At 37.5% G+C, this 21,298-nt stretch overlaps 1 protein-coding gene across 1 annotated transcript; it reads right to left on the bottom strand.

The window, feature by feature from the left end:
• Positions 1 to 1,149: 1,149 nt before the first annotated feature.
• LOC140148310 (uncharacterized) lies at positions 1,150 to 20,198 on the bottom strand. Its single transcript, XM_072170215.1, has 6 exons — positions 19,741 to 20,198; positions 13,435 to 13,790; positions 11,943 to 12,271; positions 5,760 to 6,018; positions 4,412 to 4,482; positions 1,150 to 2,925 (listed from the first exon to the last, which is right to left on the bottom strand). Exons 1-6 carry the CDS (start codon positions 19,803 to 19,805, stop codon positions 2,668 to 2,670), a joined length of 1,338 nt encoding a protein of 445 aa, XP_072026316.1. The 5' UTR covers positions 19,806 to 20,198; the 3' UTR covers positions 1,150 to 2,667.
• Positions 20,199 to 21,298: the final 1,100 nt, after the last annotated feature.

The raw sequence follows: 21,298 nt of genomic DNA, 5'->3' as shown, positions 1-21,298 counted from the left end.
CCTTTGTTTCTTACTTCAATCCTCTTTCAACCGCTGTGAACCGACATTATTAATACATGATAGGGTCTTAAGTATCAATAAACGCACATAAAGAAAATAATACATTCAAAGTGCTTTATAAAATAAAGTTTTGATTGCGATATCCACCAAAAGTCTAATTCTTACCTACAAATACTGAAATGTTACTTACGAATACAGCATAATACATGACATGTGTAATGAAGTGTCCCTACCAATGGAAATTAATTGTCAAAACTTTAAGCGGTACCCCAGGACACTATTATTACCCATATACGGAGTCATTCAACAATTATTTATTATGTAAAATTGCTGATTAACTACTTGTATATCAAAATGAAGTGGTCAAAATCTTGCTAAAAGCATCAAAAATTTTTGATCTAAGGTAATAGCATTTATTCTTTTGGATGTACCATCTGAAAGAGATTTAAAAACTACCATTTTATTAATTCATTACCATAATAGCAAAATTTAAACCTCCAAACTCAATATAGATATTGTTAAATCGCTCATGTTACCTACGAATACCCGGGTTTCTTCACCTTTTCATTGTATAAAGCGTTAGGTGTACGCAGTATAATTCCTAATATTCTTGAAAACATATATCCTACTCGTTCTTATACAATGTGTAAATTGATTCATACTCATTTGATAAATAAAATACAGAAACTGACCTAAACTTCATTTTCAAAAATAAACTAGCATAAATTGACAAAAATCATATTGATCGCGTTATAAAAATAAAAACAAATATTTTCTGGTTGAGCTAGCATTTTCCTGACACCCTGTGGTCTACATTACACGAAAAAAGCGTTAATGGGAATATTCCATATGTTTTAGGTTGATTAGTATTGCGATAGTGAAAGCATCCTAGTGGTATTCGTAGGTAACATTGCGTTTTGATATCACATTTACTATCACTCGTCCTGGATTTATTTTTCAAGATTAGTAATGGCACTTTTGGTTCCTATAAGGCCAATATGTCATCAATCAATGGGCAAAGGGAAAAAATTGTGGAGACATTTTTATTTCGGACTTTTATTTTTGCCCCGTGGACACTTTTGGTTGGATTCGACCATATACCATCTATGAATGACATGACCTTAATCTCCCACACAGGGAGTCAGTGCAAATTACAATAGAGTCGCCCATTTGAAAGTCACACTCCCTGTGTGGAAGATTAAGGCCATGTATTCCTTGTTGTAGTTGGATGCAGGACCATAACAAGCTCAGGGTTGCCAAACCCGCGATTTGGTAGCCCAATTGGGCGGTTTTTGAAGATTTTTCCCGTGACTTTTGACAATTTTCTGTTCCATAGAAACCAATGGTTAAGAAAAAATTTGGGCGACTTTTCAACATTGGCTCCCGCGACTTCCGAGAGTTTCCTGTCCCATAGAAGCCAATGGTAAAGAGAAAAATTGGGCGACTTTTCGATTATTTGACCCGCGATTCGGGCTGAAATCTTTTGGCAACCCTGAACAAGCTGGTTTACAGGGGCTATCATGCCCATCCCATGTTTGAGTAGTTTGTTATAAATATGAAATTTTCTTTATAACATCGGGGTATATATAACATTCCAATTTTAGTACAAAAATATACTTTGACTGCTCCAGACTTTGTTGACTTCACGACATTAATATTTTTATCTACCTTTCTAACCTGACTGACATACAGGGTTGCCAAAAGATTTCAGCCCGAATCACGGGTTAAATAATCGAAAAGTCGCCCAATTTTTTCTCTTTACCATTGGTTTCAATGGGGCAGGAAACTATCGGAAGTCGTGGGAGCCAATGTTGAAAAGTCGCCCAAATTTTTCTTAGCCATTGGTTTCTATGGGACAGGAAATTGTCAAAAGTTGAGGGAAAAATCTTCAAAAGTCGCCCAATTGGGGGTTTGGCAACCCTGCTGACATACAGCAAGCAGTGAGGCAACACAGCACATCGATAGAGCAGTGTGTGATTCTTTAAGATTTTTTGTGGCCAAAATTTATGTAACTGTATTGATTTTTAGCCTGTTTTGGCGTATTTTAAGCCCAATTTTCACACCATTTTTCAAGATTTTTTACTACATTTAGGATATTTCACAAGCTTTGAATCACAACCTTGTTAGAGATGCTAAGAGCCTCACAATTATAAATTTTTGAAAGTGACCATCCCAACTTAAAAAATAATACTGATACTTCTATTGTCAACAACCAGATGGGCAATACTTTTTTAAATGCTACCCACGTGGCAGTACAACCCATCACTGGTGTGTGTAATGTGCACAAATCTGATTCTGTCTGCAACTTTTGGTCCAGGACCACACCAAATGGGCAATACTTTTTTAAATGCTACCCACATGGCATTACAAGCACCCATCACTGGTGTGTGTAATATGCAAAAATCTGATTCTGTCTGCAACTTTTGATCCAGGACCACAATGCTATATTGTAACTCCCATCTTATCTGGTTATGGAAGTCAGCACTGCAGCCTCAGCATAGCCTGGCTTGCATCGCAGCCTTTATGTTTTTAGCATTGTGCTCCTGGACCACGAGTCGGGGACAAAATTAGATATATTAGTTCACTGTGTAATGCGGATAGGTGTAAGGCACCATCATCATCATGTATGAAAGACTTGTATATTTGTGTCACTTAAAATCACAAGAGCTATAGCACTTGAGTATATTCCTCTGAGAAAGCAATCAAAATAGTCCTTGTCAGTTGCAGTTTGTATCTCTCCATTTCCCTGATCGGTAGCCTCAGTAAACTCTCCGACCTCCTGTTATGTTCTCGCTTCAATTTTTCTGCGGTGTAATTTAGACTTTGTAGTAGCAACCATGGCCGTTTGTGTTCATCCCAGATTGGCCTGACTAGAGTGTGATCCAGAGGTAACACATCATTTTGTGTTGACACGGTGTACGATAACTGAAATGATAATAAGTAGAATTATAAATATAGGGGGAAATATTTTGCCTATTTCGCTCCTTTATGTCAAGCATCTAGGCATTAACTGCTGAAATCTAGGAGATAACTTCAACCAGGCACAAGTGACCTGGTGAAGGAGGTCGCTGTAGATAGCTGGACGAGGCATTTTTACAGGACAGGCAAGTGTAGCCAACAATCGGGCTTATTACCCTGATCGGAATCGGCTGTAACAAGGTCTTTATCATGATGGTTCATCTGCCCCGCCAATACTTTACTCTTACTCTGTTGACTCTTGCTGTCGGGCATCAATGATGGCTCGCCAAAACTACCCATATCAGATGAGTCCTACATTTTGCATCTGTGTGATGCATATCACATCCCATTTCTCCCTCCTTTTTTGTGCCCCCATATTTCTCTTCCTTTTGTATTATTTCCCACCTAATGCCAGTGCCACTGTATTTCCCTTATTTCATCTCATGTACCCCCATTTTTTTCATACTTATGTGGTCAAATATTTGCCCTACTTGTGTTCAGTGGCAGCGCCACGGGGGTATGAGGAGCAAATTCCCCAGTCAAAACTCTTTCCCCCGAAATTACGAAAAATTCCACTTTTTGCGGCAATTTTGTGCAAATTTGGTTGATTTTGCGCCCCCACTGAAATTCACTTTTCCCCCTCAATGCCCCCCACCGAAAAAAATTCCTGGCACCGCCACTGCTTGTGTTTCTCATATATTCCCTTGTTTGCCGCATATTTACCCCCTTTAACCCCCCACATATCCCCTCCTACTGTGATTCCATGTGCCCCTGATTTCCCATATGCCAGCTTGTACCCCATATTACCCTCCCTGTTGTGCCCCTCATGTCTCCTCCTTTTATGCTCATTCTCCTTTTTTACCCCATACCGTAGAATTCCGTCTAGAAGCACATGCCTCTAAAAGAGGTTTTTTTAACGAAAGATATGAAAGGCCAATACCCTTCTCAAAAACATTGCAATAGATTGGTCTTACAAATATACATGTTTGTACAGCCGCCTTTATCAGTAATATAGTTGTTCAAACTCCAAATAACGTTTTTGTTGAGAGTGTCTGCCTGTCTCTTGTGTCAAAAAAACCTCGTTTAGAGGCATATATATGCTTGTAGACGGAATTTTACGGTATTCCTCCGTTTGTGCCCACACATCCCCTGCTCTGCGACATAATTATCCACTTTTTTGTGTCTTCATAATTATGTTCTGCTTTTAAACCCCACATTTCACTTCCCTACCCCCTCCCATATTTCCCCTCATTTTGTGCCCCCTGGGCCTGTACCCCTTCCTTTTGTGTCTCATATTCCCCTCCTCTTCCCCCTTTTTTCTCCTTGATTTGTGCCCCATCTTCCCCTCCAGTCTGTTGTGCCCCACATTTCCCTGGAAATGAGCTATGAGGAAGTAGATATTTAACCATGCAAAAGTTATATTATTTATATGTATTGAGTACTATTGACTCACCAGTGCTACAACATTCTCTGTTTCATGTGGACTTAAATTAGCAGCAGTCTTTACTGTGTAGTAGGGCAATTCTGGAAAACAAAACAGATCAAATCCAAAATACTTAGTTTATGACTTGTAGCATTGCATAATATTTCTTGGAAATCAACTTAAGGGATCTAGAATGAGCGTTTATGGCGTTTCGACAGTATTTTTTGTGGGACATGAGAGCAGACGTATCGAATTGCATTCTAAATACGAAGCATGTCTTTCTGATATCAAATAATTTTAATTTTTTTGAAATTCACGATATAATACAAATTTTATGACAAATTATTAAAATTTGATATTTTTCACATTTTTGATAGGCCTATATAACAGTCCTCGAAATAAATTTTCATAAATCTAATGATATATTCTTAAAGTGTATGTAGCTGGGAGGAAAAGCCGACGATCAATTGAAAATTTTGACCTTTTATATTGAAGATATGGATTTTTTCCCCAAAAAGACCTATTTTTTAGTGTTTTGGGAAAAAAATCCATATCTTCAATACGAAAGGTCAAAGTTTTCGATTGATCGTCGGCTTTTCATCCCACCTACATACACTGTAAGTACAAATCTTCAGATTTATAAAGTTTACTTCAAGTACTGTTAAATATCAAAAATATAAATTTTTAATAATTTGCCATAAAATGTGTATTACATTGCGAATTTCAAAAAATCAAAATTATTTGATATCAGAAGGACATTCTTCGTATTCAGAATGCAACTCGATATGTCTGATGTGCTCTAATGTCCCACAATAAATACTGTCCAAACGTTCATACCCCTTCCCTTAAATCAAGACTTTTAAAAGCAAACATTGCCGCCAATAATTCCAAGATTTCAAGCTGATATTTAAACCCGGATTTGAATGCAGTGAGTTTTGAAGCATTATATTTTTGAATATAAATTCTCGACTCGATTATGATTTAATTGCATTTACTGCAACATCCTCCTTCCTCTTTGTTTTCCTTTTGCTGCCTTTTTTCGATCCATCGTCGTCTTCTTCCCCATCCTTTTATTCTCCATCATCTTCCTCCTCTCCCTTTATTTTCCTAAATTCCTCTTCTTCTCATGTTCTCTTTCCTTTCCTTTGCTCTTCCTTTCCCTTTCCTCTTCTTTTCCCCTTCTTCCATTCCTCTTCCCTTTCCTTTTCCTTTGCTTTCCTCATCTGTTTCTTTCCTCTTTTCCTCTTCATTTCCTCCTTTCCTCTTCTGCTCTCTTTCTCTTCGTTGCCTCCTTTCCTCTTCCTCATCCGCTTCCTCTTATCTCCTTTAAAGTTAAAATTGCTTTAGTTCTATTGTTTGTTTTTTATTACTATTTTACCTATAAGTCCCGTCAAAACCTGTTTATATCTTTGCAGTTCTTCCCGTGTCAAACCTCTAGGCACAACAACATAATCCGATGCTCTTGATGGGTCTGTCTGTATTCCACTACTGGTACAAAACCCAAACGCAAAGACCAAATCACACCACATTCTACGACTGAATGTATGCGGTATCTGGACGGATAATGACCCAATGGAGATTGGATATCTGCTACTGTTTGCTCCGTGTTCTTTCTTGATGTGTAATGCTTGTGTTACCTGAAAACAAAAAATAAGAAAATAACCTTATTGAACAAAATAATGAATGCTATAATTATCAGACAGCGCTGGCATTAAAAATTGTGTTTTCAGCACGGAGTGTGTTTTTATAAATGAGATCACGGAATGTCTTTTTAAATGCATGAGGTTTCAGCACGGAATGTCTTTTTAAATGAGGTTTCAGCACGGATTCATTCATTCATTCATTCATATTTATTCAGTACTCACATAAAAATATTACAGCACATTATGATTTATGATTAAAAAAAATATACATTATAAATACATACAAGATGTGGTCAATTGCATGAAATACCATTACCAGATATAGCAACGAAATATATGGATTATGGAGTAAGACGAGTACCAAGGATAGCCCAAAAAGCCTCAATAAAATTGAGGCTTATTTCCATTGGGGTCCTTCAAGAAAAAAGAAAGGGGGGAACAAGCAGATCAGGCAACAGAACCAAATAAATAAATAAATAACTCCCAAACCCAAAATATTGCACATAAAAATAAATAAATAACACCCAAATCCGGATGTCTTTTTAAATGAGGTTTCAGGCACGAAATGTCTTTTTAAATGAGGTTTCAGAACGGAATCGGCACGGAATGTCTTTTTAAATGAGGTTTCAGCAGGGAGTGTCTTTTTAAATGAGGTTTCGGCACGGAATGTCTTTATAAATGAGATGTACACGGGTGCAGAATAAAATGCTCTTCTGGCATGTCTGGTGTCCTCAAAGAATTCAGAAGAACCGTGTTTGGACCAATATGAACAAGACACGATGTCAACAAGGGAGTCACTCTCGCCGTTGCTCTAATCTTGCTCCTCAAGCTTCCTCAAAAGTCAGCTAATATTGAATAAGTTAGCTTCCTCATATCTGGACAAAAATAGTATGCTTGTTCCAGCTCTTATCCGTTTAAAATAAGGACTTCAATTACAATATTTGGTTTTTTTTGTCACATCAGTTGTACTATGAATGATCAATCAGGCTATCAATTTTTGAAATAATGTCTTGAACAGCTCTGTAAGTTTTCTGCATGGGTATTTTGACTTACGGGTTATATAAATATCAGGAAATTTGGGGAAATTGTTGAATACAGCATAAGAAAATACCTTAACCCCCTAACCATAATCTTTTACAAGCCATAACCGTACCCTAACCCTATACACTTCAAGTTGAGGTATGATAGCGTGTATTTTGCGCTGAAAAATGTAAAAATGTAAGTTTAAGGGGGTACAACACCCCTGCCCAAATTTGTGCCTATTTTTGCATTTTTCTTAAAAATTTTAGCGCATTTGGGACAAGTAAGATATGTATATTATAGGGGCAAGGACTACAACTACTGCACTGGAAATTTTATTTCAACACAGACAACAGTTGTGGAGTTACAGTCAAAAATGAGGAAAACCAATATTTGATCAATAAATCAATAACTACTAACTTTGAGTTGCTGAATTTTCAGTACAGTAGTTGTTAGTCCTTGCCCCTATAATATACATATCTTACTTGTCACCAATGTGCTATAATTTTTGAGAAAAATGCAAAAATAGGCAAAAAATTGACCAGGGGTGTTGTACCCCCTTAAAAAAAAGCGCAATGATTTGCGCTACGCACAGGCACAACGCCTAGACGTTTATCCACAAGCCTCAGCACACTTTACAGGTTGTCGCTGACCACTATGGCCCACATCATTCCACAAACCATTTAACAACAAATCAGGGACTTTGCTGCTTCAAGAGCGCACACCCTAGACATTCCACAAATAACCTTCGCAACCAGGATCAGCTCCCCGAATTTCGTACGGGTTACAACGAGACAATTAGCAGTTAGTTCCTTGTCCAGGGGAATTTCAAGCGAACTCAATTTTTTTCACGAGAGCGTACTAGGCACCGCCAGGGTTCGAATCCGCAACCTCTCGCACCATAGTCGATCGAACGCCTTATCGATTGAGCCAACTTGACTACAAGTTGTCCTGACACGTTCTTTGCTTTTAAGTTAAAAGTTTCAACTTGTTCAATAGCATGCTATCTTATCTATTGACCTCATAACTCGTTAAATTTGATTGGAATTGTCATATGTCGTGTCATTCTGGCTGGTCAGTCTGACGAGACGAGGACATTACTTGACCAAAAACCCCTTTTCCTGGGATGGCCCATCAGCCCTTCAGAGAAGGTTACGACCAATGGTAGTTGTCTGTCTTGCTCCAATAGCTTAAACTGATCAGCCTTAAACTGTCGCATATAGAGGAAATTTAGATTATAATATATAACCGTGACATCCTGGTTGAATACTATGTGTGCACATTATGAGATACGTTTCCACATCAGCCACAATCAATGGATACTTTTCATTACATTAAGGGATCTGGAATGAGCGTTTCGATAGTGGGATATGTGGAACCTGAGAGCACATCGGACATATCGAATTGCATTCTGAATACGAAGAATGTCTTTCGGATATCAAATAATTTTCATTTTTTGAAATTCACGATATAATACCAATTTTATGACAAATTATTAAAATTTGATATTTTCACATTTTGATATAACAGTCCTCGAAGTAAATTTTATAAATCTAATGATATATTCTTAAAGTGTATGTAGCTGGGAGGAAAAGCCGACGATCAATTGAAAATGTTGACCTTTCATATCGAAGATCTGGATTTCTTTTCCCCAAAAGACCTAATTTTGTTTTGGTGTTTGGGGGAAAAACAATCCATATCTTCAATACGAAAGGTCAAAATTTTCAATTGGTCGTCGGCTTTTCATCCCACCTGCAAGTATAAATCATCAGATTTATAAAGTTTACTTCGAGTAGGCTACTGTTAAATATCAAAAATATCAATTTTTTATCAGCTTCCGCGCACCCTGTGAGAAGTCTTGCGCTCCTCTTGTGGGATGCTGGTCGCCCTGACATGCTTTTTTTTGTACTTTTAAGCCCATTTTCGTCAATCCCCCCCCCCCCCCTTTGCCAGTCCCCTCTGGAAAAGTCTGGATACACCACTGTCTCCCCTGTTTTTTGGCCTTGATGCAAGAACCCCGTGACCTAAAAAATTGCGATTGCAAATAATTCTTGGTCAAACTCCCCTAAAGATCAAAATTTCACATAGCCATTTTATAATAATTTTATCATGAACATAGAATATGTAGGCCTAATAAAATTTATCATTTTTATATCAAACGTATCGTGTTGTGCTGTGGCAGCAACGATATTGAGATGGAAGGGTGTGGCACTCAGCTGTAGCTTAGCTTAGCTAACTATATTCAGGCCCGTCGGAACCGCTACGGCCGGTACGGCCATGGCCGTACCACTTTTCAGACTAAAAAATTCAAAAAAGAAAAATTGAATGGAACAGTCCGTATTTCACCTCATGAAAATATTCTTACCATTGTACTCATAAACATTCAATATTTGTATATTAAATATTGTATAGGCCTAATATTTGTATAATATGACTTTTTTTTGAATGGTTGATTTTACATTTTATTTTATTTGTTTGCGGTGTGACTTAGGCCTACACAGGCGCGGATTTGCCCCCCCCCCTCTAAAAAAAAAGAGGAAAGGAGAGAAGAGAAGAGAAAGAGGAAAAAATGAGGGAAAAAAAGAAGAGAAAAGGAGAAGGGAAAAGGTTAAATTACCCGTATAGTAGGCCCATGCCTAAATCGTAGTCGGGTCAATCTATAGCCTATAGGCCTAGTTCTTTGATTATTTTGCCTGAAGGCGGGCCCTCTGCCCAAAAGCATGTGAAATTTACGCCGGCGGGCTCACCGATATGCAGGCCCGTCATATTGTCACCAAAATCAGTCCACCAAATGGTCCACCAAATGGCTTCAATTAGGTCTTCATCCCCCCTCAGACACCCCCTGCGTGCGGAACTTTATGTTTACATACCGGGTAATTTATAAAGGTCAAAACTTGTCCACGAATGGCTTCAATTGGGCCGTCATTGGGCAAATTTTCGGCCTTTTCAAACACAATAATAGTGCAAAAATAGTCCACCAAATGGCTTCAATTAGGTCTTCATTTTGCATAATTTTCTCACTTCTGAGGGGGAAATGCCCCTCAGACACCCGCGTGCGCAACTTTATGGGTACATAATTATAAAGCAATAATTCAGACAATAAAAGTTCAAACTTGTCCACAAATGGCTTCAATTGGGCCGTCTTTTTGCCAATTTTAGGCTTTTTCAAACTAAAATTTTACACAATAATAAGGACAAAATGGTCCACCAATTGGATTCAATTGGGTCTTCATTTTCCTAAAGTTTCTAACTTCTGAGGGGGCACATCCCCCCTCAGATGCCCCCCGGCGCGCAAGCGCGACGACATGGCCGCTTCCCGGCCATTAGGCCCTACTTGCATTTTTTTCCGAAAATTGGGCCCCCACCCTCTGACTGCTCTGCATCCGTCACTGGACTTTCAAATTTACTATCATGTATCGAGTCTTATCATGACATGGTAACATGTTTTATGGTTGATCATTTTTATTTTGAATGTCCTAGTTTTGAAGTTTAGTCCTATTAACTTACCGTTGAAATGCTACTTTTCATTTTCCAAAGTGCTTGAGCTTCCAGGGGTCTTCGCACCCTTTAACCCCCATGAGGGGCTCTGCCCCTTCAAACCCAGCTGGGGGTTACACCCCCAGACCCCCAAAGTGGGCCGTACCACTTTTAATTTGCTTCCGACGGGCCTGACTATATTTATATTTTTATGTTTCCCCATTACTCTATAATCTCTATGGGAGTAGCCTACTGACCAGGGTTTGCCCTCAGATGTAATTAAATAATTACTCGAATTGTAAAGAAACCAGTAAGGAGAAATAATATGACATCGAATTGCCTAATCCTAAATTTGTTTTGACCAACGTGTCTGATTAGTAAATAACCAGCATCCTTTTTCTATTAAAGTAATAACTCTGCACTACCAATAATTTGTTTGAATGGACTGACATTATTAATCACATTTCCTTTTGATTTCATTAAGCCAGTTTGATCAAAGATACGATATTTCATGTGGTTTGTCGTATCTCAAAAACACCAGTTGGGTAACGTAAGGTGGTGGAAGGAATTTTGGTGATTATGCTCAAAAGAGTACCGACCGGAGAAAGAAGGCTGCAACTTTTCCTTCCTCTCTGTGTCAGATACCGCCAACCCGAGAAATTAGGATTAGTGTGAAGTTTTTGTGTATAGCATTAGGGTTATAGGCCTAGTCCAGTCAATCTAGTAATATATCCACCACTAATTGCAATAGAACTTGAACCATTCAAGCGTTTTTCACTCCTTATACGGTAGTATAGGCCTAAAATGAAATCACGGAAAATAGAAGTAGTGGAACATGTTCTTTTTTTTTTCAAATGGCCGCCAAAACTGATTATTAAAGATTTAGCCCAATATCAGCAAGAAGTAGTTCTAAAAATAAAGGTAGGTCCTATCATGTGAAATAGGTACGGTATATAGATTAATGGACATGAAAACTCAATTTCTGATAGTTTTAAACTGGCCGTATCTTTAAATTCAAAATGGCCACCACAACGGTGATGATTTTAGAATCAGCCCATAGGCATATCAGAAAGTAATTGTGCTGAAAATATATATGTGAAACACTTAGTATGTTATTGGACACAATAAACATATTTCCGATTTTAAAACTGGTCACATAATTTAAATTCAAAATGGCCGCCAAAATTGTTTAACTTGGTAAGCATAATACGAGATTAGGGTTATGGTTTAGAATTATGGTTGTGGATTGAGACCTGTATTCTAAAATTGTGCACATCTTTAAAGGCGTGTTTAACACCTTTTGCCAGTTTGTCGCCTGGGTTTGTCGGATAATTTTAGAACGTCGTTGTCGTTGTTACTGTTTTTACTTTTATTTTCTCTTGCTGTTATTGTTTTCGTTGTTACTGTTCTGTTATACGTACCATTGAAAGAAAATGAGCTATTGTACTTCTGAAATTGCATTCTATAGAGTATTGTACGATCCACTGCAGGCAATGGGTCCAACTTTGTCGTATCCTCCTCCGTGTTCCCGGACTGATGGACCCTGGATTGAGGATTTCCACGTTATGGTTGTTGTGTCTGTCCACTGTTCTGTCCACTGGTGTGTCCACAGTATTGCTGGGGGTACCGAGTATTGTGTCGTCATTAAGGGTAGTGGTTGTAGTTGCCACATCGTCAGATGGCGGGACAGTCACTCTGGCTATTGGAGAGGAAGCAGCACGTCTTCGTCGAGGAATTTCTAATGGTAAATCTGTGTCAAGAAATAAATGGGTTGTTAGTTGTGGCGTAGCCTTTATGGCGTGGCTTTTGGATTCAAATATCACTGGTTGTCGATGAAAGTGATACTATATTATATGCTTTGCTTAAATTTGAATGTCAAAAACGGTAGAAGCAACCAATAAATATTTATACATCTTTTTATTAAGTAGTAGCAACTTTGGCAATAATATATATCATACAGGAACAAGGTGCAACATTTCGCAACCCTATTTTCACAAAACACGCATTCGGATCTAGTTAAGCAAAAAGAGAATCAGAATAATAAGCATGATAAGCAAAGGAAGAAAGGCACAGAACATGAAAATCATGCAACACTACTAAAGTCTTTCAGCATTGCCCTATTAATATAATGCCGAAATTATGGCTTATCTAATTAATGATGACACTCCTGAATTCCAAAATTCGGCAAACGAAACGCGTTATTGAAACTAACGCAACATGCTTCTAGCGAATTCCAATTAACAAGAATGCCACCCGAATGCCGCAATACCTGCATTTTCGTCAGTGGTCGGTGTTACTGCATAATGCAGTAACACACTAACAGTAACACCGACCACTGACGAAAATGCAGGTATTGCGGCATTCGGATGGCATTCTTGTTGATTAGAATGCGCTAGAAGCATGTTGCGTTAGTTTCAATATTATCGCGTTTCGTTTGCCGAAATTTGGCATTCAGGAGTGTCATCAATTAGATTAGCCATAATTTCGGCATTGTAATTTGCGTTCGATATACTGGCATTTATATTTTCTGTAGTAAACATGTTATTAACAAAGCCATCGGTATCAAAGGGAGAACTGATCTTACCGTCAGTTGAATCGAATGTGATAACGGTAGGCTAAAGTTGCAGAACAACTGACCACTACTGTCCATTCAAAGGAATCGAACCCGTGACCTTTCACCAGAGCATTTCTTCTGGGGTGAATCAATTCCTGCTTGGTTATTAAATTAATCAGTGACAAGGTTATCTCTGAATTGACAGGTGCTAATTGATGTTTTAATGTTATTGCACCTGTCAAATTCAGAGATAACCTTGTCACTGATTAATTTGATAACCAGGCAGGTTTGGTTCACCCCAGATGAACTGTGCTGGCGGGGCTTCTCCTTAAAAGTTTTTACAGTACATTGATACCAACCTTGAACTTCAACTGGTTCGTCATTGCTTCTTCTCCTAACCAGATCACCGCTTGCTCTAACCCATGCCTCCGTCCTGGCAAGCGACACATCCTCATCCGAAACTTTACTCAGAATAGCTTGCTGATACGAAGGTGGTGGCTCAAAGAACGCAGCGACGATTTCGTTATAAGATGGTGGGCCGATGGAATCGCCACCGACTTCGGCGGGGAACCGATCGCAGTCGGGATCTGAGATGGAATTTCGCCGTCTTTCTATGGTGACACGCTGGATCAAGAACTCGTCGTTGCTGAGTACTGTTGACGAAGTCACGGAGTGAAATCGTTGACGTGGTGGAGGTCGTGGTTTGATTCTGTTTCTGTGGAATATAATAAAATATACTTTATTGTCTTTATGTAATCAATTATCACTGATAATGAAATGTATTATGGGGAATAAAAGGTAATTAAAAAGGGACACGTGTGAAAGAAATTACGTGCGAATACGTACCGGAGAATCAGGGCTTTTGCCATTATACAGACCCTATACTTGTGTTATAGTGTCAACGCTTTCAAATATGAGACTAGGGCACGATGTCAGTTAAAATTTAAATCAAGTTTCTTGATCAAGAGGAACTCGTGGCTTTGGCCGTCCCTCCTGCTACTATATTTAACTTCCCCATGCTTCTGATAACATCACTTTTTTGGGCCGAAATGCTAGCTTATGCCGAATAATGGTACTGCCAAAATGCCAAAATTCGGCATTTTGGCAGCAAGACAAAGGGTTGCATTTACCTAGTGTGTGGCACGAGTTGAGCAGAGTTATGTATGTTTTTTGCCTAAATTCTTCCAAATACGACAAAGAAATGCCAGAATGCCGAAATTTTGACATTTTGGACAGGATGATTCTTGGTGTTGACCTCTTTTGGCAAAACAGATTTCTGAGTCAGTTGCAACCCCGGGGTTGCAACTCTATGTTGTTCGAGCAAATCTTCTCTTTAAAATACTTTTTACGTTCAACGGCAGTTCCAAGTATATATAAAAGGGCTAATACAACTATATGGACTGACTCTAGAAGGATTAAGTATTTGAGTTTCTTGAAAGAGTCTATACTCAACAGGCGCTATAAGGATCACATTAAATGTGCACGCGATACCGTCTTGAATATCGTCTTCCTTGTATGCCAATACCCATCTTTTCTGTCATCAATAGATCTATAATATGATAATAAGTTGTCAGTCAGTAATGATCCCAGGGCAGTTGATATTCTGAGCCCCTGACTGTCCGATTTCCTTCTATATTACGCAAATCTCGTCTATTCCTATATTGCTATAATGATTTGGGTAATTATCTTTCTTCCCGATAGCTCTACAGAGAATCCTCCCACCGCATATGAAAATACAAGGCGTACTATACATGTGTTCAACTTCTCAAATGTTATCAATAGGCCTATATAGTGTTTTTTTTTCTATTTTTAAATTATTGTTACCAGAAGTGATGTGTAGATATGAACGTAATGAATAAAAGAATGCAGAGGAACTAAAGCTGCGTAGGCCTATATAATTTAAGGAGATATTTTTGTGAGCTACGAGCTCAAGTCAAAATCAATGTTTTCATGATTGGACTAGGGACTGAACCATAAAACCTATCAATTCCCGTTATGCAAACGGTTCACGTTCCTTACATGAGATACGTTAAGGATACAGTATGCTCCGACGTATTCAAGTGCTGGCGTTTTTGCCGTTATGACAGACGCAGCGGCTAATTTTCCGCAGCATCTTCCGCAACGGTTAAAATTGTCGCTGCAAAAAAAGACGGCAATAAACAAAAAATCCCAACAAAGTTGATCATTTGAGCGGAAGAACAGAAGTCGTAGCAAACAACCAAAAATCGCTGCGAAGTACCAAAAATGCCACCACGTCTATACTTGATGGCGTAACTTGGCGTTTTTGGTTCTTCGCAACGTCGCAACTTAATGTAATGGCCAGCGCCAGGTTCATAGTCCGACGTCGTTGTGGGCGTTTTTTCCGTTTTCCGTTGTGTCAGTGTCGCGTTTCAGTTCACCGCAGCAACTTCAGTTCTCGATCTCGGTCTGCCGCTCAAATGATTACAGCGATCAGGAGTTTGGTCTCCGTCTCGACGTTTTCTGTAGCAGATGACGCTACGACAAATTTTAGCCGTTGCGGAAGACACCGGTGGAATATTAGTCGCTTTGCAGGTCCCAACAAAAAAATCGCCTGCAAGACGTCCGACCATTGCCTTTACTCATTTTATATTTAAACCCGTGTCCCCTCACCTTTAAAATAGTACAGGGATTATATTTCAACACCAATTAAGGTGAACAATAACAACATGAACAACAACAAAGTTTATAAGCCCAAGATAAAACAATGATATAAAAATAGGGAAGTAGTCTATATAAGAAGGAAATCTGAGGTATAAAACTGAATCCTCTATTTGACACATCGTTAAGGTCCATTGGTATTTTCCTGAAAACGTGCCCACACCCATATCCAGCTAACCACAGACAACGTCAGAACAAATTTAACAACCCCCTATTTGACTCTCCTTATAGGCTGCATTGAGTTAAGATCTTTGTTCTGATATTCGAACCAAATGGGGCCCAGTGCCTTTCCCCACTTTATTCCTTCATGGATCAAAACCGATGCTTCTGTTTACGTGCGTATGTATATGCTTATGGGAACATGAACATGACCAATATGGGTATATCAGAAGGGCCAGATTCTGGGGAAGGGGGTACTCTGTTTACACCTTGCTCTAGGCTATATTATATGCGTAAGTGCCGCCTTCAATACCCACTTTTACAAGCTTTTTTTTTTTCGTTCCGGAGATCCCCGTTTGAAAACTTTTGTCTCAGTTTTGCAATACTCCAAATTTAGCTTCAAATTTGAGCCCAAGCGCTTATTTCTTACAGACATTTTTGTCGTCAAAAAGGGGTAAACAAAACCCCATTTAGCACCGAGAATCTATATTATGACATTTACCAACCAAAAAAATAATTTAAGTAACCCCTTGCTCCCCTCCACAGATTGCCCTCCAAAAATATCAGAAATCAGGACGGAAAGATTTAACTTTAACGTTAAGTCCGGTTTGAGTTGCGTTTCTGGAGAGAATCTAAATTGAAACTTTGCGCCAATAAACACTGATAATATGATGAGATGCAGTATTAATGCTCTGCATGCTAATCATGCGTTTCAACGGAAAAAGTTCAAGTTTTGAAATATTTTCTCAAAATATCAAGAGCTATCTTAAGAACTACTGAACCAATACTAGGCTTGTTTGTACTCATTTTAATGCATTTTTCATGCTGATTCCAAATATGGTCATGAAAATTTACATTTTTGAAATTTTTTTTGAAACATGTTGTCTGCAGTCGACACCCGCGTGAAGAGAGTTAAGTCTATCCTGATAGGGAAATCAACTAATTCAATCAAACACTCAAAACTGATTTAAAGCGACGATATAATGTAATCGTATAATGGGTAGGTCCCTAATTGCTGGACGCATTAATTTAGCGTTGAAACTGTCAATGTTCAAAAGTTACATCGCTTTGCGGCAGAATCAAATTAAAACTTTTTTTTTACTGATATAGTGTAAGATTGACTTGACTTATATTTGGGTACTATTTACAGGGTCATCTTCTACTATTCTAGACCAGTTCTTTCGTTCTTCCGCACTTCGTGGGGTGGAAATGTGCCAAAATTTCTTTGTTCATTGCGTTGTCTTTTTTAAAGACATTTCTTGTTTAATATAGTGTAAGATTGACTTGACCAATTGATGTTGACTTGTGTTTGGGTGAATAGTACGATTGAAAAGCATATAAGTGGGATATTCGTTAGACTTGATTTAACGTTCCTGCAAATTAATCTCTAAACCATTTTTACCAACACGCGAATTTTTGCATTTGAGCAAAATGTTTAAAAGTTTCAACGACTTTCCTTCCTTTGACAAAACTTTGAGAATATCAAGCATATTCAAAATTGGGTTGCGTGATATTGATTTGAAAATGAGGGTCACATGATGCCAATTTTAGTTTTCCTGATTTCTTCAAACTCCCCCACGTGTATTTATAAAGACACGCAAAGTAAATGTTTCTTTTATTTCCTTTAAGCAGTAATAAGAATGTTACTTAAATATTTCCTGTGCTGCTTACTGTAGATTTGGTTAAGTTCCTCCCACCCCCCTTGAGGGTATTATACTGCCAAATCCGTTAAGGGGGTACCTACCTCAGCAAGGTATTTAAACATGTTTCGTTACACCTAAACCGGTTAACCTATATAATATACAGGGTGTCTCAATACAAATGTCCGGGAGGCTTAGTTTCTTTCTGCAATGGGCCCCTGCAATCCGTTGGCCGCATTATCTAACCCTGAAGCTCCCTGATAAGGGTTAGGCTGATAGGGTTAGCGTAATGTTACGCGTACGGCCCATTATGGTTACAGAAAATTAATACGCGTCCGGGAGGCGTATTTTTTTTCTGCAACCATAACGGGACGAAAATTTAAATCCTAACCCTAACACTTACCCTAACCCTAACACTTACCCTAACCCTAACCCTTTCATATGTGTTCCTATGGGTTATAAAATTTTTGCGGCCCATTATGGTTGCAGAAAGAAATTAAGCGTCCGGGAGAGGGTTACGGTTAGCGTAATATTGCGGCCCATTATGGTTACAGAAAATGAATCCGCGTCCGGGAAGGGGGTTCACTGTTAAACTTAAGTTAGTAAAAAAAAGTCTAATTCGACTAATTTTCGACTAACTAAAATTAGTCATATAAAATATAATTTTTTATTCAAGGAAAATAATGCTGAAATTATGTATTTATAATGCTAAAAGAGCAGTAATATCATTTCACATTAATTTGCATCATTTCAACATATTTTCATGACTTATAATATTCAATTTGTAAAGAATAAGAAATTGCATGACTAATGACGAATTTATGACTTCGCGATTTATTGTGATTTAATTAGTCAGTTACGTGCATTACTAATTGATTAGGTCTACTACAATTGAATGACTAATTAAATGACTAATTATTTATCGAAAATCAGATTTTTGATAAATAATTAGTCATTTAATTAGTCATTCAATTAGTAATCAATTAGTAATGCATGTAAATAACTAATTTTGAGTAATTCGATTACGGTGTACATGTTTACATCCTTTATATTCAAAAACTAGTAAACGTGGTGGTGAACCGAATCCAATAAAACATTTTACAGAAGGAACCACATTAAATGGGCTTTGGAATTCTTTAAAAAAATTTGTATATAGATAAGCTTTTGAATTATGCAATTTGCTACTAACCCCAGAGCTGGAGAGGGACATGTTTTTTGGGACACACTGTGTATAGTTTGGCCATAAAAGCAGGACATTGGAATACTAAAATCGGGTTTGAGGTTTAGTGGCAAATTCAATTTCAGTTAACATTTGACTTATTCAAAAGCCGTGATTTAATCAAAAGGGTTTTTTTCTTCAAAAAAACTTATTCGGTATATAAGCATCACCATTCACATGGATTTTATAAATTCCAAAATTATTATCCAAAAAGACACAAGATCTCCACTCATAGAAAAAGTTTCGAGTAGAACCTAAAATGTTTTAAAGTTGTCCCGGTTGTCGAACCTTAAATAATTTTACGAAGAACTAAAAAAAAAGAAAAAGTAAAGGCCCATGTTGTGGTTCTTGCAATTGCTATATAGATATAGAAGTAGTATAACACGGTTGTCTTGAGCTGTCCTGGCATATTTACCCAAGATTTTTTTAAAGGGCATTTCCCAGGTCATTTTTAAAAATGAGTATTCTTTTAATGAGCATCGGCTGTGTTCGTGATTCACTCAAAATCAATTATCACTAAAGGCCTATTTTCGGTCAAAAACGTCACTTATATTTGGCCTGCTATCCACCAAGTTTGACGCAATTCTCTTGATTTTGTCATATTTATTAATAATTCTCAGCATGATTAAGACTGAGCTCAGACCTTGCAGAAACCAACGTAATAAAATGATGTATTTTAAAAGTAGGTAAGCAACTAAAAATGTCCGTATTATAATCATAAATATAGATACACGAAACTTATGAGAAAGTTTTAAAGTGCATTGAGCCTATACCATAATACTAGTAAACTTGTAAGACTTGAATATAAATTAATGTTTATATTAATGTCCTTTGAAAATAAAAGCAATTTAATAAAACATCTCAATATGACATATTAAACAAACACTGATTCGAGAACTTGACGCACTATAAGTTTTCAACATGTTAGTAAAAAGTTATAAAAAGCTAGAAAAGTAACTTGAACTTACCTTTTCGTCCTTTTAAGATTCAGCTTAAAACCAGCAAAAGGGTTGAAACACGATAAAGTTTCCATTTTTGTAGAATATATCCCGTCACCGAACCTCTATATATCTTCCCTGCTCTGCCTTGGCATGCGAGACAACAACCTCAATACCAAACTGAAGTTTGATATCTGATAGCAAATAAGTTGGCAAGCACTAACTAGCGTGACGTCTATCTGAAACCTATTTGAAGTATAATACTTCCACAACTTCCAACTTCTTAACTGATCTTGTTGTGTTATGTTGTGGTTTATATTCCTGTCTACAGAATACGTAAATTTCATTAAAGCCTTCCCCCAGTCAGTCAGTCAGTCAGCCCCTCCTATCTTATCTACTATGTAACAAAGTTGTCGAGATCTTGTCGCAGGGATCTTGTTGTCAGTCCCTGCCAACGAACTCTTCCTTCCGCTTAAATTTAGACCAATTCCTGTAAGTCTGATTATGAAGGTAGTTATTAATGTTGCCGTCATGGTAAATAATTTTAAATCAAATTTATAATAGGTTCAATACCATTATAACTGTTTTGAAAAATGCAATGTAATCTTACTTCCGTCAACATGATCAACTTCTCAAGGATTTTGTATACCAGTAATGACATTTTTAACTTAAAAGTTGTAAGGATTTATCAATATAGGTAGGCCCTATAATTAATTAATTGCCTTAAAACAATTACAATACAATTTGTAATAATTATACAATGTAAAAAATAAAACAATCAAGATAAGCTTCTGTATTTGATTATCTATAAAAGATCTTTTCCTTATATTTTATTGATTTTTTACGCAACAAAAATATTAATAATTTATTAATTTCCATATGAGCTGCAGCAGTTCGCGTATATCCTTATGAAACTGTCTCTCAAAATCCGTAAAGAACCTTTTTGGTTCTTTATGGAACCAATTTAAGGTTCAAAGAACCTTTTAGTTGCTTTAAAATTCCCTCTTGATTAGTGTAGAATGGTTCTCTATTGAACCATTTTAGAAGGTTCTGCATAAAGAATAAAAAAAAGGTTCTAAATTGAACCAATTAATATTTCCTTGAGTGTACATGTGTTTGTAGTTTATGATTTCAAAACATTATCGTCTTCGTCGTTTATCCACACATTCACATGTGGATCATGTGAATTCCATTACATCTGTATTAATATTAAATAATAATGAATTGGGAGGATAATTGATTTCAAATTTCAAAAGTACCAAAGGAAGTTACCGAGGCCACGGGCCAAAAAATCCGTTACTTCACCTTATCACATCCTAGCAGGACCATTTCAACTTTTGAAGGTGTTCCGGGCAAAGGGTCACAATTGGGTCGATTTCAAGATTATCGAAAATAATAACCTCAAAGTAATCATGGTAATTAGATATAGATGGCAATCGCCATGACACGAACTCCAAATCAAGTGTGATTGAGCTTGTGGAATAGACCTACCAAGATCCAGATTGTGTCCACTTAGGCAGAAAATGTTTTGGTTCGTGCCCCCCTCCTCAATTTATGGGATTTGTCAGATTAAAAAAAACCAAGATTT

This window comes from Amphiura filiformis, chromosome 3 (assembly GCF_039555335.1).
Source record: "Amphiura filiformis chromosome 3, Afil_fr2py, whole genome shotgun sequence".
Lineage (NCBI taxonomy): Eukaryota > Metazoa > Echinodermata > Ophiuroidea > Amphilepidida > Amphiuridae > Amphiura > Amphiura filiformis.
The sequence above is the reverse complement of the archived record's forward strand: the minus strand, read 5'-3'. Positions and strand labels throughout refer to the sequence as shown.